This window comes from Pistacia vera, unplaced genomic scaffold (genome assembly GCF_008641045.1).
Source record: "Pistacia vera cultivar Batoury unplaced genomic scaffold, PisVer_v2 Contig68, whole genome shotgun sequence".
NCBI lineage: Eukaryota > Viridiplantae > Streptophyta > Magnoliopsida > Sapindales > Anacardiaceae > Pistacia > Pistacia vera.
Window position 1 is genome coordinate 338044 of NW_022196534.1, and position 27263 is coordinate 365306.

At 31.5% G+C, this 27263-nt stretch overlaps 1 protein-coding gene and 1 long non-coding RNA gene across 2 annotated transcripts; one reads left to right on the forward strand and one right to left on the reverse strand.

Annotated features, from left to right (window-relative positions):
* The first annotated feature begins 3829 nt into the window (after positions 1-3829).
* On the forward strand, positions 3830-13201 carry LOC116113474 (probable LRR receptor-like serine/threonine-protein kinase At1g56140). Its single transcript, XM_031399630.1, has 24 exons — positions 3830-3968; positions 4047-4236; positions 4322-4393; positions 4475-4546; positions 4635-4706; positions 4820-4891; positions 5208-5279; positions 5400-5471; positions 5684-5755; positions 5843-5917; positions 6033-6104; positions 6220-6291; positions 6371-6436; positions 7530-7595; positions 7729-7776; positions 7929-7993; positions 9880-10253; positions 10407-10605; positions 10707-10871; positions 11426-11544; positions 11843-12053; positions 12156-12387; positions 12486-12636; positions 12842-13201. Exons 1-24 carry the CDS (start codon positions 3830-3832, stop codon positions 13199-13201), a joined length of 3108 nt encoding a protein of 1035 aa, XP_031255490.1.
* Positions 13202-23223: 10022 nt separating this feature from the next.
* LOC116113496 lies at positions 23224-26750 on the reverse strand. Its single transcript, XR_004125419.1, has 3 exons — positions 26658-26750; positions 23814-23983; positions 23224-23334 (listed from the first exon to the last, which is right to left on the reverse strand). It is a non-coding gene; the product is annotated as an uncharacterized LOC116113496 (long non-coding RNA).
* Positions 26751-27263: the final 513 nt, after the last annotated feature.

Sequence of the window (27263 nt, forward strand, 5' to 3'; positions counted from 1 at the left end):
TTAATTTGATAATTATATGCCAAATATAACGTGATCCTATGTTAAAGAAATATTCCCTAAACTAAAAAGGAAACAAATAAATTCAAAAAAGTGGAAACCAAATAATAATCTTAATATATTAAAAATCAGCAAAGATTTTAGGGTTTAGGGTTTATAGTTGATTAATACAGATTTTTCATAAACAGTGATAAACTAGTCAATAGCCACTTGTAAACCACTTGATCAAAAGAATAAGGAGGTATTTGTCTAAACTCATAAACTAGTCAAACTAGTTTATAAGCTCTAAAATTAAACTGACATGTTTGTTTATAACTTGTTTAAGCTTATAAGAAAAAAAAAAAAAAAAAAAAGTTGGGGGGGAGATTTTTTTTTTTTTTTTTTTTTTTTTTTTTTTTTTTTTTTTTTTGGCTCTAAGCTAGTTTGACCAAGTATATTATCACATTGTCCTTGTTTAATTTTAAAATTTTATAGTATACTCTTGTTTAATGTAATACCCTTTTTAGTCATTTTATAATAAAATGTACTTATAAACCACGTTTTACCAAATACGTCCACTACTTATCAATCACTTATAAGTATTTTAACCAAATACGTAATTGCTTAAAATTTTAAATATTTATAAGCACTTGTTTAACTTATAAGCACTTGCTAATTTTCATAACCTCGTATAAACACTTGACAATTGGAACCGAGAAGATGCATTTTTATTAAAGCCTGGTAAATTATTTTTAGTGAAAACAACTTTTAGGACACTCATTTATTTTTATTTGAAACAAGAAGATATTTAGATAAAAGTTGGCGTTTGGTATTAACGAGACTCCAATTTTCCAATAATTTCCACGACATTGACTTTTTCATCGAAACAACATAAATTTTAGATCAAAGTCGGTGGACTGACTCCAATTTGCCCATAATTTTCGCAACCAAATAATAGACCCGACTCCAATTTGCCCACAATTTTCGCAACCAAAAAATAGACCATATGAATGGTGTATAAGTATTCCAAACTTGTGTTCATGTATATTTATCATTTTATATAATATTACAGTAAAACAACTTTATAGTGATATTTTATATAGGGATAACCTCTATATAATAATAAAAATTTATAATCCCAATTAAGGATAGTTATAAATAAGAATAAACTTCATAGTATAATACGTTATAATTTTTTTAATTCCCGTTTTAAAAAAGTTGCATGTCTCCATATATTAATAATTATTTGTATATTGCCTATATATATATACACATTAAAGGTTTAAGATGAAATACAATATTTATCTAAAGTTTATGATATATGCTTTAGAGTTGTTATCACGTCTTCTAACTATTGAGTATGTAATAACTCGCAAGCATGAACACATTCTTGTTAAAGCTAAAATATTTCTAGCTTCTCAAGTATATTTAGAGCTTTTTATGAAAAGTTTTGTATACTATCATAATCAGGATTATTTATTTTCTCTTCTTATTTAATTGTAATAATAATGACTACTAAAATAATAAATTGAAATCCTAATACATATTACTAAAACATAAAGTACAAAATAAGAAATTAAAACAGTAATTTTTGTAACTACACTTTTATTAAGTGATGATCTAATTATAGTAATAAATTAGTTTGATCCCATTATTATGACTATAGAGAGATTTTACTATATATATGAAATATGTCAAGTCATTATTAATACACCATTATCACAAGAGTTATTAAAGTCACATTTAGAATGCTCTAGCTAGTCAAGACGTCCTAATGTTAATATCATCAGGATTGTGCTTAATCACCATTAGATTTATTAAATTAGCCTGACATGATATTTTACAACTCAAACCAATGGTATATATTCATAATCTTAACAAATTAATATATATATATATATATAGCGAGTTGGAGCCTCATCAATCTTGACGGATCCAAATCCAATAACCAATAAAAAAAAAAATACATCAATAAATCTCTCTATTTCCTGTTAAACTAGGTGCAAATGGTCTAATTTCATTCCCACTAGTATCCTTTTTTTTTTTTTTTTTTTTTTCTTCTCATCAACTAGTACCGATTAATGAGAAAGAGACATGTGTGAATTGGTACAATTATTGGTAGTGGTAGCATCATGTTCAGGATTCCAAGAGATATCGTATTGGGTTTGGGTTTTTTTTTTTTCAACTGCTCTCGATCCATGTAATAGAATTGAGTAGATCATATATCGTTCCCGGAAGCATATCCACAAATGAAATTCATTTCTTGTACAATACAAAATGAATTTAAGATAGTTGCTTTGATAAAATACTTTGTAGAGTCAAAATATCTTCTTTTCTACTTTCCATTTTGTGTAACTTAAATTATTAGTTTGAATTTAAAATTATCTATCTCATTCAAATTTCACACTGAACTTTTAATATATACCTTGATCACTATTGCAAAGAAAGAAAGAGGAGATTCTCAATAAAATCAAGATAAAGATCAATCAAGGATCTTGCCCCTCTTAGAGGGGGGAATGAATGAATATATGTAAAATATTTTTTAATGTTGTTAATATGATTTTATTGTATTATTTATGAATCATTTTGATACAAAAGTTGAAACCTTATTTTCTTTAAATTTTCAACATTTTTAGTGTGTAAGACTTGATCACATCTATCAAATTACTTTTCTAACGTGTAAAACAGATCAAAAATATGGATCTTTCAAATTATTTGCTGATTCAGTTTCCTTATTTAATTCATAATACGCGTCAAACTTGGATTCTTTGCGATTTTTAAAATAAAAAGAATAGTGATAAATAGTTCACTTTTAGTTTGAGTCTTAGAAAATAGAAAAAGATTATAAAGCACAAATTAACCCAATTTGTATATTTATATGTGTATAAAAATTTACATTTAAATGTAGAATTAGATTGGAAATTAATTCCCTGGCTTAGTTGCCCAGAAACTGATTAACGTGGAATAATCATAAACCACATAAAGAATGAGAAAATTATTAAGTTGACTAGTGAAGTCTCAACTGGGACAAAGAAGAAGTCTTAATATAAATTTAAAGATGGCAATTGTGCCCGGATTTCCTACCCGGCCCGTACTTGATGTCATGATAATTACACATTATTATTCTTGAAGAAACAGTATTAAACAAGAGTAATATTGGTTTATACATGTAACGACAATGTTGATGAAATCAGCCGCTTCAGTTTCAGCAATTGTTTGCTTGTCTGTCAGTTGCATTTTTTTGCACCTTCTTGTACTTGATGTAGCTCAAACCCAATCTCAAGCTACTACAACTCCTAATGAAGGTCTGCTGCTAAGTAAAATTTTACTTATCTTCTTTTTATTATTTTAATTATGAAAGATGCTTCACATTCAGACTCTGTCACTCACTTCATTCTTCTCATTTTTTTAGTTGCTTCTTTTCTGATAACAGTGGCAGCATTGAATGCAATATTTGAAAAATGTGGGATTTCTGCAAATCAAAGTCAATGGAATATAAGTGGAGAGCCATGTAGTGGAGCCGCCATTAACGACCAAATTGCTTCTTCCAAAATGAGTCAACTAAAAGCAATTAAAAAAACTAGAAATTAATAATATATTAAAATATTACTCCACTTATAACTTCCTAAATGGGTTGAACCGCTGACTCCAACAACTTTTCATTATTTCAAAGAAAGTGAAAAAAGCGTAATTTAATTATTTATTTTAAATATATAAATATAGAGTTAAGTAATTGCTTTTTGATTATGGAAAAAAAAAATAGCCAAAAGATTAAAAGATTGATAATATATTCCATTATTATTCTTCTTGAAGAAACAATATTAAACAAGAGTAATATTGGTTTATACATGTAATGATAATATTGATGAAATCAGCCGCTTCAGTTTCAGCAATTGTTTGCTTGTATGTCAGTTGCATTTTCTTGGACCTTCTTGTACTTGATGTAGCTCAAACTCAAGCTCAAGCTCAAGCTACTACAGCTCCTAATGAAGGTCTGCTTCTAATTTCTATATTCATTTTGATTATTAAGATGATTTTCTTGCTTATTTATTTTCTTCTTCTGGTAACAGTGAGAGCATTGAATGCATTATATGAAAAATGGGGGATTTCTGCAAATCGAAATCAATGGAATATAAGTGGAGATCCATGTAGTGGAGCCTCAATTGACGACTCCATTGCCATTGATACTGATGGTTACAACCCATTTATCAAATGTGATTGTTCTTACAATAATAATGCTCTTTGCCACATTATCGAGGTGTAAGTAGAAAAAGACAGAATTTTGAGAACTCGAGCCTTTATTTAATTTCAGGGATGCTTACTTTTACAATTTCTTAAATTATAGGAGAGTTTACAGACTGGAAGTTGATGGTGTGATCCCAGATGAGCTATGGAGTTTGAATTTCCTCATAAGACTGTATGGTTTAGTATAAATATGTTAACTCTCTTTAATTTGAATTTGGTGGTCTTGAATATTAATCTTACCGGTTTCCAACAGGGACTTGAGATATAATCTCTTGTCAGGTCCACTTTCTTCATCCATCAGCAATCTAACTGCAATAAAACAGTTGTAAGCAGCAGATATGAAATTTTAATTTTGAAAGTCACACTATTCCCCCACTCTTTTTTTTATGCTAATTTGTTCTCATTTTGATCAGGAACTTTGCACTTAATAGATTTTCTGGGCAGCTTCCAAAAGAGCTTGGCATGCTCCCCGAGTTAGTGGGATTGTAAGTCTGAAGTTTATCCCATTCGTAACCTTATAAATATTTATCTAAATGAACTCTTTAGTGTAATTGCATTACAATTTTATAACTGAAGAACTAAATTCTTGGGGATGTAGAAGTATTGGATCAAACAACTTTTCTGGTTCTGTGCCACCTGAGCTTGGTAATTTATCAAATTTAGAGGAACTGTATATGGGGACATTGAGACTCTCTGGTTCTCTGCCATCTGAGCTTGGTAATTTGTCGAAATTAAAGACATTGTAAGTTGTTATAGACTTTCCAGTTTCATTTTCAATGCAAAATTTTGATTATTTAAGCACAATAATGCCAAACGTGAAATTCCCAGCTGGCTTTAGTCTTAGCTTTAACATAAACCAAATTCGCAATTACTTCACACAAGATTACACTATCATGTGTCGCATAATTCACTTACTTGATGATGGCTTTATTAGAGTCAAGTTATTGAATTTGTAAGGAATTTATAAATATTCTTTGCTTTGTCAGATTTATGGACAGTTCTGGAGTGAGTGGTGAGATTCCTTCGAGTTTCGCTAATTTAAAGAACCTGGAGAAAGTGTAAGGACTTTTCATTATGTTAATCTGCTAAGGGGAATTTTTCTTTTAATACAAATATCCACTCTGCTGATGAAAAATGGCTTGGATTAGATCTTAATCGAATTGTTCTATTGTGCTCAGGGTGGCTTCTGATGTGGAACTTACAGGAAGAATTCCTGACTTTATAGGAAATTGGTCAAATCTTCATACCTTGTGAGAAAACTATTCTATTTATTTTTTTCATTATTTTGTTCTCAGTCACCCCTGAATTATTTTAGGTTCAAGCTTCTTAGTTAAGAATTGAGTTTCAAATACTGTAATTTTAATGTTTGAGATTGGGAAAATCTATTCGGGTACTTTAAACGTTCCTACTTTGAATGCTATGCTAGTACAGTTCAAAATTTCCTTTGCATATGTTATTGTAGGAGGTTTCAAGGAAATTCGTTTGAAGGACCGATACCATCATCTTTTTCCAGTCTAACTAATCTGACTGAGTTGTGAGTGTTCACCTACAATATTTCATTGATTATGTTTGAATTTTTCAGTAATCAATACTAACAGTCTTATAAAAAATGAAAATGTAGGAGAATAAGTGATTTATCCAATGGGAGCTCCTCATCCTTAGCATTTCTACTGAATATGAAAACATTAACTTACTTGTAAGGCAACATTGTCAAAGTTCTAATATCATGTGTTGAATTGCCTCATATATACTTTTTGTGTTTTTCTTTGTCTTCTTTCTTTGATCCAAAATGTTTGTTGCATATACTATAGAGAATTAAGGAATAACAAAATTTCCGATTCAATTCCATCTAATATTGGTGACTACCAGAATTTGCAGTACTTGTAAGTTATCTATTCTTTGTTCTCTTTTTATTTTTACCTCCATTACCATTTTTTATTTTTTTTTTTTTGCAAGTTTTCATCTTATAATTGTGTAATTCTATTTTTTTTTCGTGAGGGATTTGAGTTTCAACAATATCAGTGGACAGATTCCCAGCTCGCTTTTCAATTTGGGTTCGCTGACTTACTTGTAATCTACCATTTCTGATTTGTTCTGTCTTTTACTTCCCAATTTACTCGTTATATTGAAACATGACTTTTGTACTCAGGTTTCTTGGAAACAACAATTTAAATGGTACCCTCCCGGAAGAAAAAGGGACAACTCTTCTCAATATGTAAATACTTTTGACATATTTGTCTCAACCTCATTACAGTATACCCAAAATGGAATGCTTTACTAATTAATGTTTCAACTGAAAAGGTAATAGTTACAGGACGAGTTTTTCCGGGAACCCTAGCTTTTAGCAAAAGTCACTCGAGCGAAAGGCTAAATTTGCATTTATATTAATCTATACTGACAAAAGTGCATTGCTTCTGCTGGCTAAATGCATGTGAATTAACATGTCTCGCTAAGCTTGTTACCTGTGGGGTTCCAGGGCTGACTTTTGTATACAAAGCCGAAGTCTGAGGGGACATATTTCCCTTTGCCCTTGGGGTAATAAATGCTGCCGTAAGTTTGTAGACAAGGAGCAGTCTTGGAACAGGGAGGTTTCTAGGAAAGAAGATGGGAGTTGTATTGCCGAAGTCTGGTGTGTCATTTATGCTTTTTATGGGTGTAACAGTACTAAGAAGCTAATCCGGGGGAGCGTTTTTGAATTCCTCATCTGGTGCGTCTGGGGAGGAGACATGCTGAAATGAGGCTCCAGAACCATGTTGCAGGCTGGGCAAATTTGAAAATTAAAAGGGGCAAAGGACGGAGGGTAGGCTGGTTATGCTCGTTTTTGGGTGTTAAGGGGGTCTAGTGCTGGGGTTGTAGAATGGGCCTTTTGTGTGGACTTTTGAGTTTTGACGTGGGCTGGTTGTATGGCAGGATGTGCAGATGTATGGGCCACCCTTTAGGTTATGCAGAGGTCCTTATTTGGGCTATGTGGCCTTGTATAGATATTTTGCTTTTGTTTTTTTTTCTAAGGCCTGTTTTTTTATTGGGCCTTTATGTAGAGGATTGCACATCCTTTTGGTCTTCGGCCTATTTTGATTAGCTTCTCCTTGGACTTGTCCAAGGTAAAAGCATATAGGAGAGTTCCCTCTCCTTCCTTGTTTTTTTATTCTTTTTTTAATATAATTACTGGGCTTACAAAATAATAATAATAATAAAATCCAAAAGCTTATAGAAAAAGAAAAATCAGTGTGATTTTAATAATATTTGAATTTTATACTCACTAGCAGTTGCATTGTGTAATTAACATTCTCCTCACTTGATGCTGGCAGAGATGTATCTTACAATAATCTATCCGGTAGCCTTCCTCGTTGGATTCAAGAACAAAATTTACAACTGTACGTCCTTAATTTTTTTAAACATATAATTTACTATCCATTTCACATTTTCTAATATAATTTTTTACTTTCTAGTATAATATTTACACAATGATGAAACTAACAATCAGAGTGCTATTGGTGCAACGTGTAGTAACTTAGTGGCAAACAACTTCAACCTAGAAAGTTCTAATTACAGCAGGTAATTCTCTTGTTTAGTGTTTCGTTAAAATCCTTAAGACTTTCTATAACAATATTGAAAATGAATAGTAATGGATAACTTGTTGAAATGGGTTCTTTAGTTGTTAGTTCCCGTTGTCTAACATGATTTCTATGTTCCTCCCCTTCCTTCAGTGTTCTCCCGTATGGGTTGCACTGTCTCCAACGCAATTTTCCTTGCAATCGAGGTTCTCCAATCTGTAAGTACAACTTCTTCATTTCATGATTCTGAAAGTTTAGAGTTAAAATTTTGTTAGAGTAACGTCTATTTTAATAGTCATCCCAAATTTAAATATTCTATTAAAAACACTTCTAATAGCCTCCATCAGTCCACAACATACACAACAAACATAGGAGCTCTGTCTACACCAATGTTTGTCAAATACATCAAGGATTATATATTTTCATAATATATCTACGTTCATGGTTTTGAATTAGGTTAAACTAAATAGATATTATTCTTTGGATTTAATCATTTGGATGTAGGTTTGGATGGGTTTGTTTTCGAGTTTCACACAACCGTCAAACACCCAAAATGCGTCTACTTAGTTATAAGGACCTAAGCCTTATAAATTGAATCGTAAATTCATTTGCTAACAAAATGTGGGATGTAACAAACTCTTCACTTTATGGATTTTACATCCTCGTGAGGCCGTCACATTGTCAACTAATCCTCGGGGAGACTAACGTAGCAACCCACCACTTAAATCGTGGATATTCAGATGTGGAATCGAACTTAAGACTGTAGGTCTATCCACATTATTCCTAATTCATCCTATCTATTTGGACTATCCATAGCGGGGTTATATGTTTGTTCTTGTCTTTGAAACATCACTATATAAATACAATATCAGAATACCACAAAAAGGAAATAAAAATCATTTTTATTATTATGCAATAAGGGGTGTTGGGAATTAGTTGAGGAATTATTTAATTTTCATGTGAATTTTGATTCAACTAATGTTTGAACTTTTGGGTTTTTTCTTTCCTCTCTCCCATGAAGAAGAAAAGATAAACATGAAATAGACTAAACGACATGTTCCCACCCAAGGTTTTGCCAATCCTCAAGTTCCAATCTGAAATTAGTCCAGTCACCAAACGTAACCTCCCTGGAAACGTTTCTCTCTGGGCATTGACTTTTTAATTTCAAATTATAGTAAATGACCATTTTTATCTTTAACTGTTAAATGAAATGAAACTGTGGTAATTTAAAGGTGGGAATCTAAAATTTTTGAAACCAAGGTGGGACCTCGTGAGTTCGCGAAATCTTGGGTGGAGACATGTTGTTTACTCCATGAAATAAGACAAAAGTTAAAAATTTTAGTGTCATATGTAAATTAAATTTAGAATCAAAATTTGCAATTTATTCTAATTTTGCCTTTTTTATTTATGATTTTTTAGTAAAACAAATACATATGAATAACATAGAGAAATGTAGCAGTAGCAATTAGAAATTATTAATTATTGGAGTAAATGAAATGAATTAATATTATAAATTATGTAGATTTTTTTTAATATATTCTCAAAAAAAAAAAAAGTGAAACACCTAATACAAAATGCCTTTTTCTTCCATAAAATGCATGGAGAAACAAAGAAAGAAATATAACTCAAAAAAGGCAAGAAAAACATATTCCTGAAAATTTAAAAAAAAAAATTATAGAATAATGTCATTTCTTTTTAGGAGGCATGTTGTTTAATTAATCGATTAATGCTTTTATTTTTTTTATTTTTTGAGATAGTATATCTAAAAATTAAAATTATTGGGAAGAGAAAATGATATCATCAATGAAATTTATGTATTTTGATAGTTTGGAAATTTGTAAAAATAGTTATCTATCTTCATTATTTCCTTAGCCACCCTCAAAATTTTAATTTACTCATAACAAAGATATATTTTTTATTAATATACCCTTCTAATACTTTTTTTGTTCTCATTGTTGAAAAAGAAAAATGATTAATATAAAATATATAATCACAACTAATTAAATAAAAGTAAAATAATAAGTGGCTAGATAATATAAATCAAACTTTTAGACATACATATTCTTACTATTTACCTTGATAAGAGGCTAAATTGTGTATGCAGATTCGAGCTTTGCAATTAATTGTGCCGGTCCAACAATTACATCTCACGATATTGTGTATGAGAGTGACAATGAGCCTCTTGGTCCAGCTACATACTATTTGACAGACACAAATAGATGGGGAGTTAGTAATGTTGGATACTTTATTGGAAGCAATAATATACAGTATAACATTATTTCTACGTCTACAGTCAAAAATACTCAAGAGTCGAGACTTTTCCAAAGAGCTCGAATCTCTGCTTCATCTTTAAGATACTATGGTGTAGGCCTTCAAAATGGAAAGTACACTGTAACTCTCCAGTTTGTAGAATTAGCAAATTTCACTACTACCGGATGGAAAAGTTTTGGGAGGCGTGTTTTCGATATATATGTTCAGGTATCTATTACATATTCAGATTATTTTAGCCAAATTTGCCTGGTTGGGGTTAAAGCATGATGAATGACCTTAAATGTAATAAGTTCCCAATATCTTTCCTTTCAATTTTTATTGCATGGTTTTTGTTTCAACTTCTAAATCTGTTAATTCCAGGGAAATCTTGTTGAAAAAGACTTTGATATAACAAGGGTAGCAGGTGGAGTCCTTAGAAGAGCAGTTCAAAGAAAATATCCAGCTCAGGTATTCAAAAACTACATGGAAATCCACTTGTTTTGGGCTGGGAAAGGGACCTGCTGTACTCCTGACCATGGCACATATGGACCCTCTATTTCGGCCATCAGTGTTACCCCAGGTTCAATAAATAGCAACTTCTTTTTTTGTCCCTTTTCCACTTTTTGGTTGATTTCCTTGCATTATATAAGATATTGAGTCAATTACTGAGCTTGAATACAGATTTTAAACCTACTAAAAGCCCTCCAAGTGGACCAAGTCAAACCATTGAGAAGAATAAAAAAGGCCTAATTGTGGGGATTGTTGTTGTTGCTGGGGTTGTATTTCTGTTACTTGCAATTTTCTTCGTTGTGCGAAGGAGAAAAAAGCCACAAACTGTTGATGATGGTAAATCGAAAGATCTTTGCTATTACTGCCTCCTTATCTATCATATTTACTAACTATGAAAATACTGATGTTAATCTACATCTGGTTCTAGTCTTTTATTTAGGTTACCATCTCGGCGATATGCTAACTTAATCCTTTTAAAATGTTTGAATAAGAAGGCGAGCTACATAACTTATCAAGTAAAATTTGGCTCAAGTACAAGAAAGCTATTGTATATAAAAAAGAACAATGTATTTTACTAATGCTTGCTCAATTCGTAAAGCAGAGTTACATTAGTAAGTTCTTAAGTGCATTACAAGATAAGAATTGGATTCTAGGTTAATTAAAAGGAGCAAAACTATGCCATCTTTTTGAAATATATGAAACTCTTGTCATTTTAGTTTTTTACCAAATTGGTTACCCTTCAGGCACAAAACTGTGTTACAATACCACCATAAGACAATTGCATCTGCTATTTCTAGCATTTCACATGTTTGACTTGATAATGCCGCTAAGGTATTTGATTAGACAAACAAGTTCCTGATAGTAAGCTACGTTTGTTGTTGAATTTTCAGAACTTGTCAGCATGGATGTTAGACCATACACTTTTAGTTATGAGGAACTAAAGACTGCTACAGATAACTTCAGTATTGAAAATAAGCTTGGAGAGGGAGGATATGGACCAGTTTATAAGGTAAGTCATTGTTTTAGTCAGCACCAAATTAGTGGTGAGCACATTTGGTGCCTTAAGATTAACTATTTTTTCTAGAACTAAATACAAGTTTCAACATTACTTTTTATCCTGGATTAACTTGAAAACACAATCTTTTTGGCTTTATATCAATAAATAGCCAGACAGTCTTTGAGTTCTGTTCTCTTTGGTTCATTAAATAAAGACAAGATGTGGTATTTGGTCAATAATAAGCATATAAAATTGATCAATTGTTAATTGATTTTTCTCACCATTTCAAGTTGAACTTTTTACGCGATAGGGAGCACTCAGAGATGGAAGAGTAATTGCTGTGAAGCAATTATCTATAGCATCCCACCAAGGGAAGAGCCAGTTTGTTGCAGAAATTGCTACTATATCTGCCGTGCAGCACCGTAACCTAGTAAAACTTCATGGGTGTTGTTGTGAGAGAGCACAACGACTCCTTGTTTATGAATATCTGGAAAACAACAGTCTTGATAAAGCATTATTTGGTATGCGAATAGCATATATGTAGTAATAATTTTTTCTTGGGAGTCCTAGCATTATTGGTCATGTCAATAATAGTTTAAACTTTTGTGACTTTTACGAAGCAGGAAAAGAAAGTTTGGACCTTGACTGGTCAACGCGTTATGATATTTGTTTAGGAGTAGCAAGAGGTCTGGCTTATCTTCATGAGGAATCAAGGATTCGAGTTATACATAGAGACGTGAAAGCCAGTAATATTTTGCTTGATAGTAATCTTATCCCCAAAATATCAGATTTTGGTTTGGCCAAATTTTATGATGATAAGAAGACCCACAAAAGCACTCGTGTTGCAGGCACAATGTAAGACTTTTAATTAACACTTGAAATTTATTAAAATATTATGTTTTTTCATTCATTAGATTATTGAAATGAATTTTTCCTCTATTGTATTGATGTAGTGGATATGTTGCACCGGAGTATGCCATGCGTGGATATCTAACGGAGAAGACTGATGTGTTTGCCTTTGGTGTTGTGACTCTAGAGGTTGTTAGTGGGAGGCCAAACTCAGATTCAAGTTTGGAAGAAGAGAAGATGTATCTTCTTGATTGGGTATGAATGATATCGCAGTACCATTTTTTTCTCCTTATACTATTTTCTAGTACTTGATAAACAAATTTGAAAGAACCAAACGAGGCCAAATTTGATATATATATATATATATATATATACACACTTTTCACTTTTATTTCTGCTTCTTCTTTTGATCCAATCACTCATATATCACAAACTTCTATATTTCCTGGTTAATTCCCAGGCTTGGCACCTATACAAGAACAATCGTCAACTTGAGCTAGTGGACTCAAAATTGTCAGAATTTAGTGAGGAAGAAGTAAAAGTTCTGATAGGAGTAGCACTTTTGTGTACACAAACATTGCCCTCCTCAAGGCCATCAATGTCCCGCGTGATTGCTATGCTTTGTGGAGATATGGAAGTGAGTACAATAAATTCTAAGCCTGGATACTTGATTGAATGGGCATTTAATGATGTGACCACCTTCGTTAGTGATGATATAAATGAAGAATGTGAAGATACCAGCCATTACATCTCCTCAACAAGGTTACGTACAACGGATAAAACTCTAGAAATAAGTGCTAGTGAAGCCCTGCTCCATTGATTGGCTTTTCCTTTAGATTCCCGTTTTATTTTATGTTAGTTCAACATGATTGTTATTCATAATGTTAAAAAATTTAAGACCAATAAACTAAAGTAAAAAATATACGGAATAGATCTTGAACTACTTCCTGGTAAACAAGCACATGACTGAATCTTCACCAGGAAATGGAAATAGATTTTGAATTAGTTCTTCTTCAACAAGCACAGGGGCTAAACCTTCACTAGGAAATTGAAATAAAGGACTTCTCCATGACATTATTGGAAAGGTAGATAACAAATTAATATTTTTTGCTTGATTGAAGTATGAGTTATTGAAGCTTCTTTTATGTATATTCTTTTATTTAAAAGGAAAGGTGCCCAACTGGTTTATAAGCTTTAGCTTAGTAATGTGGGATGCAATTGGGTTGTTACAATACACCGTGTTTTTGCAACCGATAGCCATGATAGTCCATTCATTGAACTAGATTTTGTCTTTTTAAACAAGTCAGGAATACTAATTAAACATCCACTTAAAATGTTTTTAAACTTTAAATTCAATTCAGTTGATTTGGGGATAGTACCAATTAAATTTCAATGAGATTGTTTAAAACTTCAAATTTCAGGGTGTTACATTTTCTACTCCCTAATAAAAATATAGTTCACGAAATCTAATTTCAACGTCAAGCTAATATGAAAGATATTATCCCAACATATATATATATATATATATATATATATGGTGACAAAACGAGATCATTTTGGGGGATTTTTCTTAGGGGTGAACATAGGTAGCGCGTAGAATTGGAACCAAAATCGGAACTTACGTAGAATCGACACTGTGTGGGTAGGTTAGGGTTCCAATTTTTGGAACTGTAACTATGCGGGTCCGGTTTTGTTTCCTATATGTGTAGGAACTAGAATCGGAACTTGTGATAGGAACCTGAAACAAGTACCTTGTTGGGTGCCCGCTCTGGTACCCTGAATGGAACCTGTCTTGGAACCAAGTCCGGGTACCCGAGTAGGAACCTGTATTGGAACTTGGATTTAAATAAAATATCAATAAAGAATTGGGGGTTGTTATAATTTTACATATAAAAAATTTAAAATGGCCAAATGGGATGAATAAAAAATTATAGTGTAACAATAACAATAATCTAATCAAATATATATACAATTAATTATACATATATACTTCATCATATAAAAAACTTTAATATATTATAATAACCTAATCAAATTAATATATTAAAATTTTTACATATAAAAAACTTTAATATATTATAATATTAAAGTTTTGGTTAACTAAGTGTATAAATTATAATTGGAATTCAGATCCAATTAAAAGTGTTTTAATGTTATTAAAAGAATTATTTTGAATAAAATAATATATTTGATCGAATAATATTTAGTTATTTACTTCAATTATCAAATACTATGTATATCTATAGTAAATTAGTAATTAATTAATTATATATGATAAATTGATAAACATTAGTACCTTATTAGTTAAATGATTACCTAATTATGAATTAATTATAGCATTATATTATAAACATTAATAATTTACTATATTAATACATTACTTTATTAAATGATTATAAATTTAATTAATTATAACATTACATTATAGTTACATGATTAGTTAATTAATTATAATATTACATTATAAACATTAGTAATTTACCACATTAGTACTTAATTAAATGATTAGAAATTTAATTAATTATAACATTACATTATAGATTTAAAATATGATTATTTAATTAATTATAACATTAAATTATAAACATTAGTAATTTACTTAATTTTTTACATTACTTAATTAAATAATTAGTACATTATAGTATGATAACTCATGTCTCATGAGTCATAATATATTAAGAAATCATTAAACAAACTTAAAGTTAGAGACTTAGAGTCATACTAATTATTTAATTAAAGATTCATAAATCATATTAATATTAATATTTAATTTTATTCTTTTGTCACAAATTCACAATTAAAGTTGATTTAACTTTATTTTCACTCTAATCATTATAATATTATATAATATTTGTATTTTTGGATAATAAAGTTTACTAAAATTTAATTCCCAAAATTAATTCCATAACTATACTTTGTATAATATATACATTTATAATTTTAAGGATTTCTTAGTTTGTCAGGGGTGTATTTGTAAAATTTTAAGGTGTGTTTGTAATTTTTTAAACTAGTAGGGGGTAACTAATTTTTTGGTACCTGGGTAAGGAACTGGAACCTGCATTTCAGGTTCCGGTTCTGGTTCATTTTCCTAGGAACCTGCAGGTTTCGGTTCCCCCAAAAAACGCATGGTACCCAAAACTGTTCACCCCTAATTTTTCTTGTAAATATATACTTTTTTGCGGTCTTTTGCGGAAATTTGTAGGGCTTGAAATGATGATGTATTGTTGTTGTTGAAGGTGGTCTATGTAATGGGAACTGAAACACAACAACAATTAATGGAGAAATTAAAATGCAAATCAGTACTTCCCTATTTTGCCCTCGTTTTTTATTTTGTTTGTTATGTGTAATAACTGCTATTTTTTTGTGCAAGTGTTGTTTGGCTGCTGATAAAATTTTGTTAGGTGGTTGAAAAGAAGGGTAGAAAAGCAATAGGATAAATAATCAAGTAATTTCTTAATTCTTATTTGGATAAATCTTCACACATATATACCCATTTGTTTTACTAATTCTTAATGTGGAAAACAATTTATTTTCTTCTTATTTTTTTTTTTAGTTTTTTTTTTTTTTGGTGAAAATCTTCAATAAAATGGGTATATACGTGCTTGTCCAATAAGTACAAGACACATTAGCAACTTAGGTTTGTTATTACCAGATATGTAAAGTGACAAATAATAATTTTGTCCATATAAAAGGTACATTTCAGACCAATAGATTTTCGCAACCACTAATAAGTCAAATATATGATAAAAAAATGTTTAGATCTATGTGAGTGATAAATTATGGCAACCATTTAGAACCATATAGATAGATTTATATATCATTGTCAAAAAGACAGATGTTAGATTTTAGATAGATAAATTCTGTCATATACAAGAAAAGATAGTACAAATTTGTGTGGATGATAGATTCTAGAAGCCATTCAGTAGATGTAAAAACGATTGGTGGTAGATTCTAGGAGCCATTAAGTAGATATACAAACTATAGACAATAAATTTGTAGCATATAGATGATAGATGTTAAATAAACAAATTTTCAAACCCAAATATATCACAAGATAGTGCTTATGTGTATAGGCAATAGGCCATTTAGATGGTAAATTACGATGGTTTTCTAGATTATAGATCAAGCTATAGAGAATGCAGCGGGCAAGTAAACCGTACATGTTGGTCCTTGAGCTTGGTCGAAAGTTAAATTAAGAGGTGTTTAAAAGGGCGTTGATTTTCCGTTATTTAAAACAATTTATACTAATGATTACATGCTTAATTCATTAATTTCTTCAAGGAGAGCTTCACATTTCCGAATTAGAGAACATTAGTCATCAAAACCAAATAAGAGAGCCCGTACTGAAAAATATGAAAGATATAGAAATATTGTTGTTGGAATGGGGATCTCAATCTGATGGCTCACCGAATGAGGAAGTAGAAAGACATGTTCTTTAGATGCTAAAACCTCATAACAATTTGAAAGAGCTTGTAATTAAGTGCTATGGTGGTGCATGTTTTCCATCTTGGTTAGGAGATTTGTCATCACTCTCCAATGTGACAGTCCTCAAATTAAAAAATTGTAACCACTGTGGAAGTTTTCCTTCACTCTGGATGTTGAGCACACTTAAAGACCTAACCATTGAAGGGATGAAAAGGCTAGAAAAAATAGATTTCAAGTCATTAGAGGTTCTTCGTTTTCAAAATTTGCAAGAATGGCAATGTTGGAACACTAAGAGAGAAAATGAGAATGTTGAAACATTCCCTCTTCTTCGAGAGCTTTCCATTGTTGAATGTCCAAAACTTACTGGAGAATTACCTGACTATCTTCCTTCATTGGAAAGACTTTTTATTAAGAAATGTGCAGAGTTGGCGGCTTCAATCTCAAGTGTTCATCGCTATGCAAATTAGAAATTAATGACTGCAAGGAATTGGTGTGTAGTAGTACTATTTCTACTTAATTCCAGTCATTAAATTCTATGTGTATTTCAAGTTCTCCAAAGTTCGGAAGTTGGATAAAGCAAGGATTTCAAAAGGTTATAAAGATTGTGGGTTGTGAAGAGCTGGCAAATTCGTGGCAAAATTTGACTTGTGTAGGTAAACCACTTCATGGTATTCATAGCCTTACCTCCCTTAAAGAGTTGTATTTTGTAAACTGTAGAAATCTTGTTTTGTCTCCAGAGATCGATTTTCTTCCCAATCTAAGTTCTTTGACGATTGGTAATTGGAAGGCTCTAAAATCTTTACATGAAGGATTGAAGCAAAACAATCTAGAAAAGCTTGTCATTGAATATTGTGGTTCTCTAACAGTCTTTGAAGGAGGTATACTGCCGTTATCTTTGAAAAGACTAGAGATAATATTTTGTATCCGATTGGAACATTTGGAGGGTTTGAGTAATACTCGTTTGGAGTACTTGATGATAAGTTGTTGTCTATCTCTCAAGTGCATATCATCAAATGATTGTTTGCCTAGCACACTCTAAGAATTTAGCATTCAGACATGCCCAGAGCTCACAACGCTATCATCTACACAGTGGGGTTTTCCATATATTGACCATTGTTCAAAGCTAGAGTCAATAATAGGGACTTTTGAAAATAGCACGTGTCTCAAAGATATTATTTTTGTGTGTTGTGAAACCCTTAAATCTGTACCTTCAGACCTATGCAATTTTACATGTCTTCAGAGTATTATGATATTTGAATGTCGAAATATGGAAATATCCTTCAAATTTCCAAAATCTCTCCAAACATTACGTGTAATGAATTGCCCAATCTTGTTTGCAGAAGAAGGTGTTCCAACCAACATAACACAACTCAACATTTACGAAGGTTGCAAAATCTGTAAGTCACTAATGGAAGGGGGATTGCACAACCTGACAGCGGCCTCTTTATTACTAAATGTCAAGATTCAGAGCAAAATTCTCAAGACGGCACAGGAACGCCCTCCTCTCTATCTTCTCTATCGACTTTGGGTCTTCAAAGTGTCTCCTCTTTGGGAATCAACAATTTTCGAGAGCTAAAAGCCATTCCAGACTTGGGAAGCCTCACCTCTCTTGAATCTTTGTTCATTTCACAATGCTCAAACCTCGAATCCATTCCAGACTTAGGAAGCCTCAGCTCTCTTGAAGCGTTGTTCATTGATGAATGCCCAAAGCTCAAATCCGTTCCAGATCTGGGAAGCCTCACCTCTCTTGAGTCTTTGTCCGTTAAGGAATGCCCAAAGCTGAAATCATTGCAAAGCCTGCCACCCTCACTTCTGTCTTTAAGTATTAAGCATTGTCCATTGTTAAAAAGAAGGTGGAAAAGGGGTAGAGGAAAATACTGCTCAAAGATTGCTCACATCCCTAAAGTTTGCATAGATGGAAAATTAATCTTCAATTCAAAGGAGGAAGAGTATCAAGAATCAAAGAATCATCTAACTTCAATCCAGGTTGGTCATTTTCTTTCACTATTTTCTTTTATCCTCCTTCTTAACTTCAAAGTTTCCTAAAATTGTTTTTCGTTTAACTTTAATTGACTTGTTTTCTAACATCTTGTACTGCAATTTGTCTGTCACTTGTCTTATTTAATAACTTTTCTGTCTTATATTTTGTTTGGTTCACTAGATTTAATCAGTATATTTTTTAGGATGAACCAAGTGGATAGCTGAAATCTAAAATCTGGAGTACATTCTTCAATCTCATACTCTCATGGAAGAAAGGTAACTAAAAGAAATTTAAATTGTGATTTAGTTTGGTATTTGAGTTTTGATATTAGAGATATAATTTGAATTATTTTCCTCATCTTTTTGTGTTTCAATAGAGTTAAGCTTCTACCACTCAGAGGAGTAAAATTTAAGAGGCAGAATCCGAGTCTTATTCCAATTTCAGGTTTGTCGATTTCAAACATGTGAATTGTTTTCCATATTTTAATCATAAAATAGTGTTGAATATATTACATTCTGTTGTTCTACAATTTTCAATCCAAGAGTGGAGTAGGACATTTTGATACAACAATACTTGAAATTTGAAGGTTTTTATATACCATTTTTTTGAAGTCATCAACTTCTTCAACTCTTGTGGGTGAAAAGTAACCAAAAGAAAGTCTTCAACACAAATTCAATGTTTTCAATTATTGATTTATATAGATAATATCTGCCAAAGTTCCTTCACAATATATGGTTGCCAGACTTGAGATTCTTTGTTGAGGTGAAATGAAATCAGACTGCGATTGCAATGCCATAAAATTTTCCTTATCTAGCTGCATGTAAACATTTTTTACATACCTTTTATATTTAAACTCTTAGTAAATGGTAATCCCAGATCATCTTTGATTCATAGGATCAAGTTGCCCTCATTGGCACAAGACTGACCTAGCCCTTATGGTAGTTCATTTGGTATAGATGAAGAGGACGATGACAGTGGATTCTTCTGTCGACATGTGTGTAATGTATGAAATAACTCTCGCGCTATGATTTTACAATTTTGATTTGACAACTTTTGATAGCAGTTTAACATTGTATTATTGCTCTGTTCGTGTGCTCTGTATATAAAGTAACTCTCTGCATTGATTGGAAGGCTGGAAACTAGTAAAATTCTGTTTTTCAAAAAGATGCTAGAATCCATGTAAAAAGGTTAATAATCGTCTTCTTCTTCATTATTTATTTGTTTTTTTCAATTTGTTATTTACAGAACGAGATAGCCTTATATTTCCTTCATCACTTACTACTCTCACTTTTCATGGGTTGTGCCACTTTGTTAGTATGTTGTCTGATTCATTTAATTAAGGAGTCAGAGCAAACCCAAGGTGATGGATCTCTATCTATTGCAAGCACTTCAGGTATTCTTTCTCCACTCATGTAGACTTATTATTATATTTTCCCCATATCATTGCCTTTTTTTATTGGGAGAGCATTTCCACATAATTTGTATTTGTTAATGTTAAAGGTGTATCCTATGAATGGAGTGACTAAAGCAGTGTTGATCAGAAAATGATTCACGGTACTCTTGAGATCTCACTTTCGATGCTGGTATGACCTTTCCAACTTATATAAGAAATTCTTATACATTTTGAGGTCTTTGTAACAATGAAAAGCTAATTGCCATTATGTAGGATCAAAGAGTGCAAAAATCTCCAATACTGCATCTCTTGAGCTTATGGAGATCATCAAGAGAAGTTCTCTTCTTGAATCTTTTTCAAAGAAGGCTTGTTGGATAAGATAATCTCAAGTACTTACTGATGAACTTATTAAAAAATATTCTCAAATTTGCATTTTTGTTGTTGCTTTGCCTAATTGCAACCCAAATTTTGATGTCTATCCCATGATAATTCACAGCTCGGTGCAAGAAAGAGAAGGGAAGCCTGTTGTCCCTTATATGATATAAAATCTACTCATTCGCCATGGCACTATGAACTTCTTGTATGGATAAGAGGAATAAGAAGCCTGAAAAACTGCAGTGGCTTAGACAGCAATGTAAGCACTGGATTTGAGATGGTTTCTTTTGTCCAAATAAAATTAATATGTTCATCTCCTCTTCTTCTTTGTTTATATATAGGCTTGTGGGTGGTGCTGTTAAGAAAATGTATGGGTAAAGAGTGAGTGTTGTGAGGACTTCTTAAATAATAAGAGCTGTAGATTACAGAAGAAAATTTCAGCTTTTGGGATTTGTGTGCATAAAGTGGCAGTGTTGAAAGAGATATAAGAGAAGGGTGTACACGGGTTTCAGGTTTGGATTGGGTATAACGTGAGTGTATTAGACTTATACTATCATTCTTTATTTTAGTCATTTGACTCACATCTGTGGATGTAGGCAAGGTTTTGCCGAACCACATTAATTTGGTGTTGTGTGATTGTCTTTCTACATTCATTATTTTGCATATCTTACCAACCCTATCAGAGTTCTAGTTTCTAAACAAAGTATTCCTTCATGTAAGATATGTCGAAGTCATTGCAATGTTTATTGCAATATGCGTTACAAATTATAACAGGTCATTAATTCTCTGTTCTGTTCACAACATTAATCATCTTACATAACTAACAAAGATAGACAGGGCTTGTAACGTCACTTTCACATTTCATTAGAGCCAAAGAAAGATTGCCAAACTTAAGGGATGAATTTGTTATTCTACCAGAGATCCCATACGGTGAAGTTTACACAACAAAATAAAGGCTCGAAAGGAGCCAATTTGTGGGGCCACCCTTTTCGTCATAATATCAAATACACCTCCTTATTTGCGAATTAGCTCTATAAACATACATTTAAAATCGGATAATAATAAATTAACCAATTTTTTAAACTTAAAAGCAAAATGAATATTAATTTTTATAAACTTAAGAAATTTCAAATTCCTACAGTACAGGAAACATATATAATCCTCTAAAATACAATAATTAATAACAATTAAAAAGAAAATTGATGTTCATTTTCCTGCTCTTTTTTTTGGCATAAATTTCTAACTACTGTATCACAATTTCCAAAAAATAATATTTTGTAGTAATTTTCTACATTAATTTTTATTTAATTCGTAGAAGTATACATGATCTTCAAGTTCTATATAATCTTCTAAGTAAATTTATGTTCCAAGTTCTTTGACATTTTTATAGCTAATGTTAACTCAAGGATATAATCGTATTTCCCTCCTTTACATTTCCTCCTCTTTGAACAAGTCCAATAATATAAGTGCCTGCAATATATCCAATTGAAATATTAATCAACTATATATTCCAAAATAATAAAAATCCCAATAGTAAATTTCTATTATGCCATACCGAGAAATCGTTTATATCAATTTGATAATATCATAAGATCAATAATTAAAGGCGAACATATGCATGGCATTATATCCAAAATATTTTTAAAATTAGAATCATTTATTCACAACCGAATAGTAAGTTTGACTCCATTTGAAAAATAGTAAACATTAGATTGACATTAAAAATATGTGAAATGCTAAGTATCGTCTCTTTTTCACTTTCTCACTCTTTTTAACACATATACAAAAGAGAATAGACCAATGAGGAAAGTGTTTTTTGCACTTCTCTGTAAAATACAGCAAAGTTTTTTAGATGTCGGTCGAATACTATCCCAATTAACAACATCGCTTTAGTAATATTATCGATTTATTATCAAAGTCACTCTGCATTTCTAGTTATTATTATTTTATTTTATTTTTTCAATCAATATTAGGAATAAAAGAACACTTTGTGAATCAATTACAAGTAAACAAAATTAACCCTAAGAATTAAAATGAAAGAAGTCTATATATATATAGTCATTATTAATTATTTGTTAATTATTCTCCTTCAATTTCCAGTTCTAACTTAGATTAATAATAATTAAAATTTAATTAATTATAATTAAGAATTAAAATTACCTGGGCTAGAAATCTTGATTCTCCTCTGCACTTCTTATCTTCCCATGCAATTGGCTCAATGTTTGACCTTCCAAAACTTACAGCCTTAAATTTATAAATAAAAAGAAAATAGAAAATTTAAATGAATTTTTAATATTCAAGGAAAGTGTTATAAAGTTCTTAGCCATTTGAATTAAATTAGAAACTTAATTCTTTTTAATTTTTTTTTCTATAGATTAATTGTGATTAAAATCTAATTATACATTATTAAACAAACCTTAAAAACTCCATAAAGCTAGCGAGCAGTATAGCCATAGAGAAAAAGCAGCAACCCAGGAGTTATTGTCCTTACAGAATCCTGTGGAAGCCCTACAAACATAATTCAAAAACCGTTATCAGAGTTAAAAGCTACAAAAAATGAGAAAAAAATGTTTCTTTTTTCTTTGCTTTTTTAATTTTACACTAATTTGTAGAATTGGGTGTGAAATTTTACCAAAGAGTTGGCGGCGAAGATCTTCTTGCATTATTTCGTTGTTGCAAACAAAAATGTTGCCTCCAAGAGGCTCATTCCTTGGCAACATTTCGCCCGGAGGAAGAGTCTTGTACCATTTATGATCAGCAGCCTGATGTTGCAGCTCCACTGATAAATTCCTTAACAAAGAAAAACTATAATTGTAAATGATACAACAACCACAATTTGTATTATTTTTTCGCAATGAATAATATTTCTGTACTATCAATATTCATCCATATAAAAATTCCAACCCTCCCCATAACAAATTCATGGTTTCACCCCTAATTATTTGTTTTCCCTCTAAGGTTTTTCTTTTTATGCTAGAACCTATATTTCACTTGTTGAGCTACAATCAAAAAGATTTATGTTACCATGATACATCAACCATTCAGTTCACATTCTCTAATATTTATTTATTGAAGTTAACAGTTTAAATGGAACAAAAGGCAATCATAATATAAAGCATTAAAAATGCTAAATTACAGTACCACCATCACATCAACAACACTTAGAAAATTATGCCTAGTCCTACAATAAGCAGAATAAGATAAATTTCAATCTAGATAAATAAACTTCCCACAATAAAAGAAGGTCAGTAGCCATACCAGCCACGAAGCTTCAATTTGAAGTACTGCAGTATATCCAAATGCTTAGGCCTCAAGAAGGTTTGCAGCAGGCATATCTTGTCAGAGATTTCCTGATCAATCTTCACATCCTCAGCAGTTGAAGTAAACGTCTGAGAAAACAGCTTAGACATGACATACTTCTCCAATCCCTGCAGCATATGGCAATGTCTCATCGCATAATTGAGTATGAGATGGTGAGCTTCTAGAAAATTTTATAAAAACGTCACTTTTGAAGAGGTTCATGACTCTTTTCAAAAACCTTTGAGAAGGTCAATTAAATTTTCACATCGTTGGCATTACTTGAATTATCCATTTACATATCCAGTCATGGTGACACATTATATATAGATTACTAAAGTAATATGGTGTGAGAATTCATATTTCATTACACTGGTTTCATGTTAAAGTTTCCCATGGTTATACATTAACAGCTAATTATTTTGTCACATGCTACATACTATAAAAAAGAACTTGAATTATATTCATCATGAACCCCGATAAATCTATAAAGTCTATCCTTACGTAGGAGTACCTAAATTATGAAAACCTGACCCGCTTTGTTACTGTGTCACATCTCATTACACTTAATTGGGTACACTTGGACCAAAGAACATACTTAAATTCCATACTAATTTAATATTTTCAAAAACTATTAAAAACCGACCAGCCTAGTTATTTTGTCACATGTGATATATTACTAAAACGGACTTGAGTTATACTTTATATCTCATACACAAAATTATCAAAAACCACGAGCAGCGTTTTTTATGTTAACCGCAGTCCCCACTTAGATACTCTCTTCCCATCATTCTCAGGATTTGCAGTACAAAACGAAGACAAAACTATGAAACTGAAATAAACATATGACCCCCACTTAGATAAACCAAACCTAAATCACATGAAGCAAGTTTGCAACAGTGCAATGGTATTGAGTCTATCAATATTACTGTACCTCTGTTTTCGTTACTACATGTAACATTGTTTTAGAATTCAAACACTATCTCCCCAATACCATTTATTTACACGAAATATCAGTTTAGTAACGATACCACAAGGATCTCCTCCGGTATTGGACCCGGTAATGTGACTGCACCTAAATTATGGTTAGGAGTACTCATCTTTATATACTTCACACCCATTTCTTTGATTAATGTAGGTTTATCCACGAGAAACTAACTCACCCAAATAAACCAAATTGTGACTACAACTCGGTACATATCTCACATGACGAAGATTATTGACAACACCATTGTGAAGCTTGAGATGAACACTACCAACGCCTTCAATCTTCACTTTCTAGTTATTACCGATAACCATATTTTCATAATTTCCATCTTCTTTCAATTCAACAAAACAATCATTATCATTACAAACATGCATAGATATAGTAGAATCTAAAACCCAACATTTTTCACTCTTTGAATTTTGAGTTTCATCTTTATGTGTTACTAAAAATTCACCTTCATTATCAACAACACAAGCGTCATTCTTCCATCCATCATTCGAATCTTTTATCAGTTAAGCCTTCTTGAAGGCAAACATATCCTCTCTTAATTTCTTGTAGTGTTGTTGGATATGTCCATTCTCTTCACAATAATAGCACTTCTTATTATTGTAATCTTTGACTTTTGATTTAGATCCCCATCTTGATCCATCATCTCTCTCTTGCGTCTTCCCTCGATTAAAACTTTCTGATGAGTACTCTGATCTCATAGATCTTTCATTCTCACGCAATAAGGCTGTTACATCATCTAATTTTAAAGTAGATCTGACTACCACCAAAATCTGAACTAAAGGTTTATAATATTTAGGCGAAGATGAGAACAATATCAATACATTTTCTTCATCATTTAACTCATGAGAAATAGCCAATAATTGAGATACTAGCCTATTAAATTCGTTTAAATGATCATGGAGACTCGTAAATTCATCCATCTTCAAAGAATACATATCCATCTTCAAACATAGTCACTTAGTCAACGATTTCGACACATAAATCCCTCCAATTTTTCCAACAAACACTTTGGTGTAGCCTTAAACAGCATGTTGTATTTCATCTCTGGAGCTAGGGTCAATTTGATTGCACTGACTACTCTCCTCTAAATCTATTCCATTTTCTATCAGACATTTTCTCTGACTTACTCTCTTCTAATGCCTGATCAAGACCTTGTTGTACCTACAAGTCTTATATCGTACTTTGTCATGATATGAAATTAATTTTACCATCAAATAAAGGAACCTCAAACTTAGACATACCTCAAAAAATTTGAAATGTCTGACAGTCGCCAATCTAATCTTAAATCTAGTCTCCTCTCGAGCTTACCTTCACTCAGATCACAAACCATGAGCTCTATTACCACTTGTTGGGAAAAAAGATTCCCACAATTCAAACGCAAAATATAGCAAACAACTAAAAAATAAAGCAAACCAAATGTGAGAATTTTAAAGTAGTTCGGCCTAATCAATTTAGCTTACATCCACTATCCACTCAAACAATCTACTAAGAAAAATCTTACAACTATGCAATTTTTAAAAGAGAAAAATTACAAACTCCATACACTGTCCAAAAAAGCCCAATTATACCCTTAATAACAGCTCACTCTGACTATTCTTTTGATGTCTTTTTTAATACTTTTTTAGATATATTAAAAGTCCTAACTACTAATCTATTTAAATGTTTTATCAAGAGCTAGTGGCTTTATCATGCCTCATAAACATGGTGGAGGCAGTAGTATTTTCGTTCTCTTTTACCCACAATATTATTTTTGGTTTGCGCCAATCAAGATTATCAAGGAACACAGTGCTTCATTGGGCAGTACTTACAAGATTTGATCAGTTGATGATACACAACGTACTGTTAGCATAGTCCTTCTGTAGAAGTTTATGCCTGCTAGCATAGTACGTATAAGAGGCCTATAAAAGGCGGCCAACTTACCTCAAGACAATGATTAGGACAAAAATAATAATAACCTATACAAGACTATGTATATACACAAAAATCTCTTCCTGTCTGGGGACATACCCTGGGTTTGGTACATAACCAAAGAAAGCTATAAGACAATGTCCAAAGAGGTGACAAAAACTAAAAAACCACCTCTACATCACATAGCCCCCCTATGCTCGACAAAAAGCCTTAATAACAAGTTTGTCTTAGAGCCCCACCACCATCAAGACCACAAGACCCAGAGTGTTCACCCATAAAAAATAGACATTGGTAATTCCCAAATTTGCTGAAGCTTCTATTTCCCCTGGATTGTTATAAACAGAATGGATATATATATATAATGACAATTATCCCTATATTAAATTTTTAAAATTAACTTACAGGACGTTACAGGTCATATGACTCAGGTTCTCTGTTTTCTCTCTTTTTTTTATTTATTTACATTTTTTAATATAGAAGAGTGATACATTAGTCAAGTTAATGCT

Bases quoted from the DNA above. Each gene is read 5' to 3' on its own strand.
- LOC116113474 (XM_031399630.1), top strand. From the start codon at position 3,830: ATGATAATATTGATGAAATCAGCCGCTTCAGTTTCAGCAATTGTTTGC. The intron at 4,547-4,634 runs GTAAGCAGCAGA...CATTTTGATCAG, and splicing joins CTAACTGCAATAAAACAGTT to GAACTTTGCACTTAATAGAT. The intron at 11,545-11,842 runs GTAAGTCATTGT...TTTACGCGATAG, and splicing joins GATATGGACCAGTTTATAAG to GGAGCACTCAGAGATGGAAG.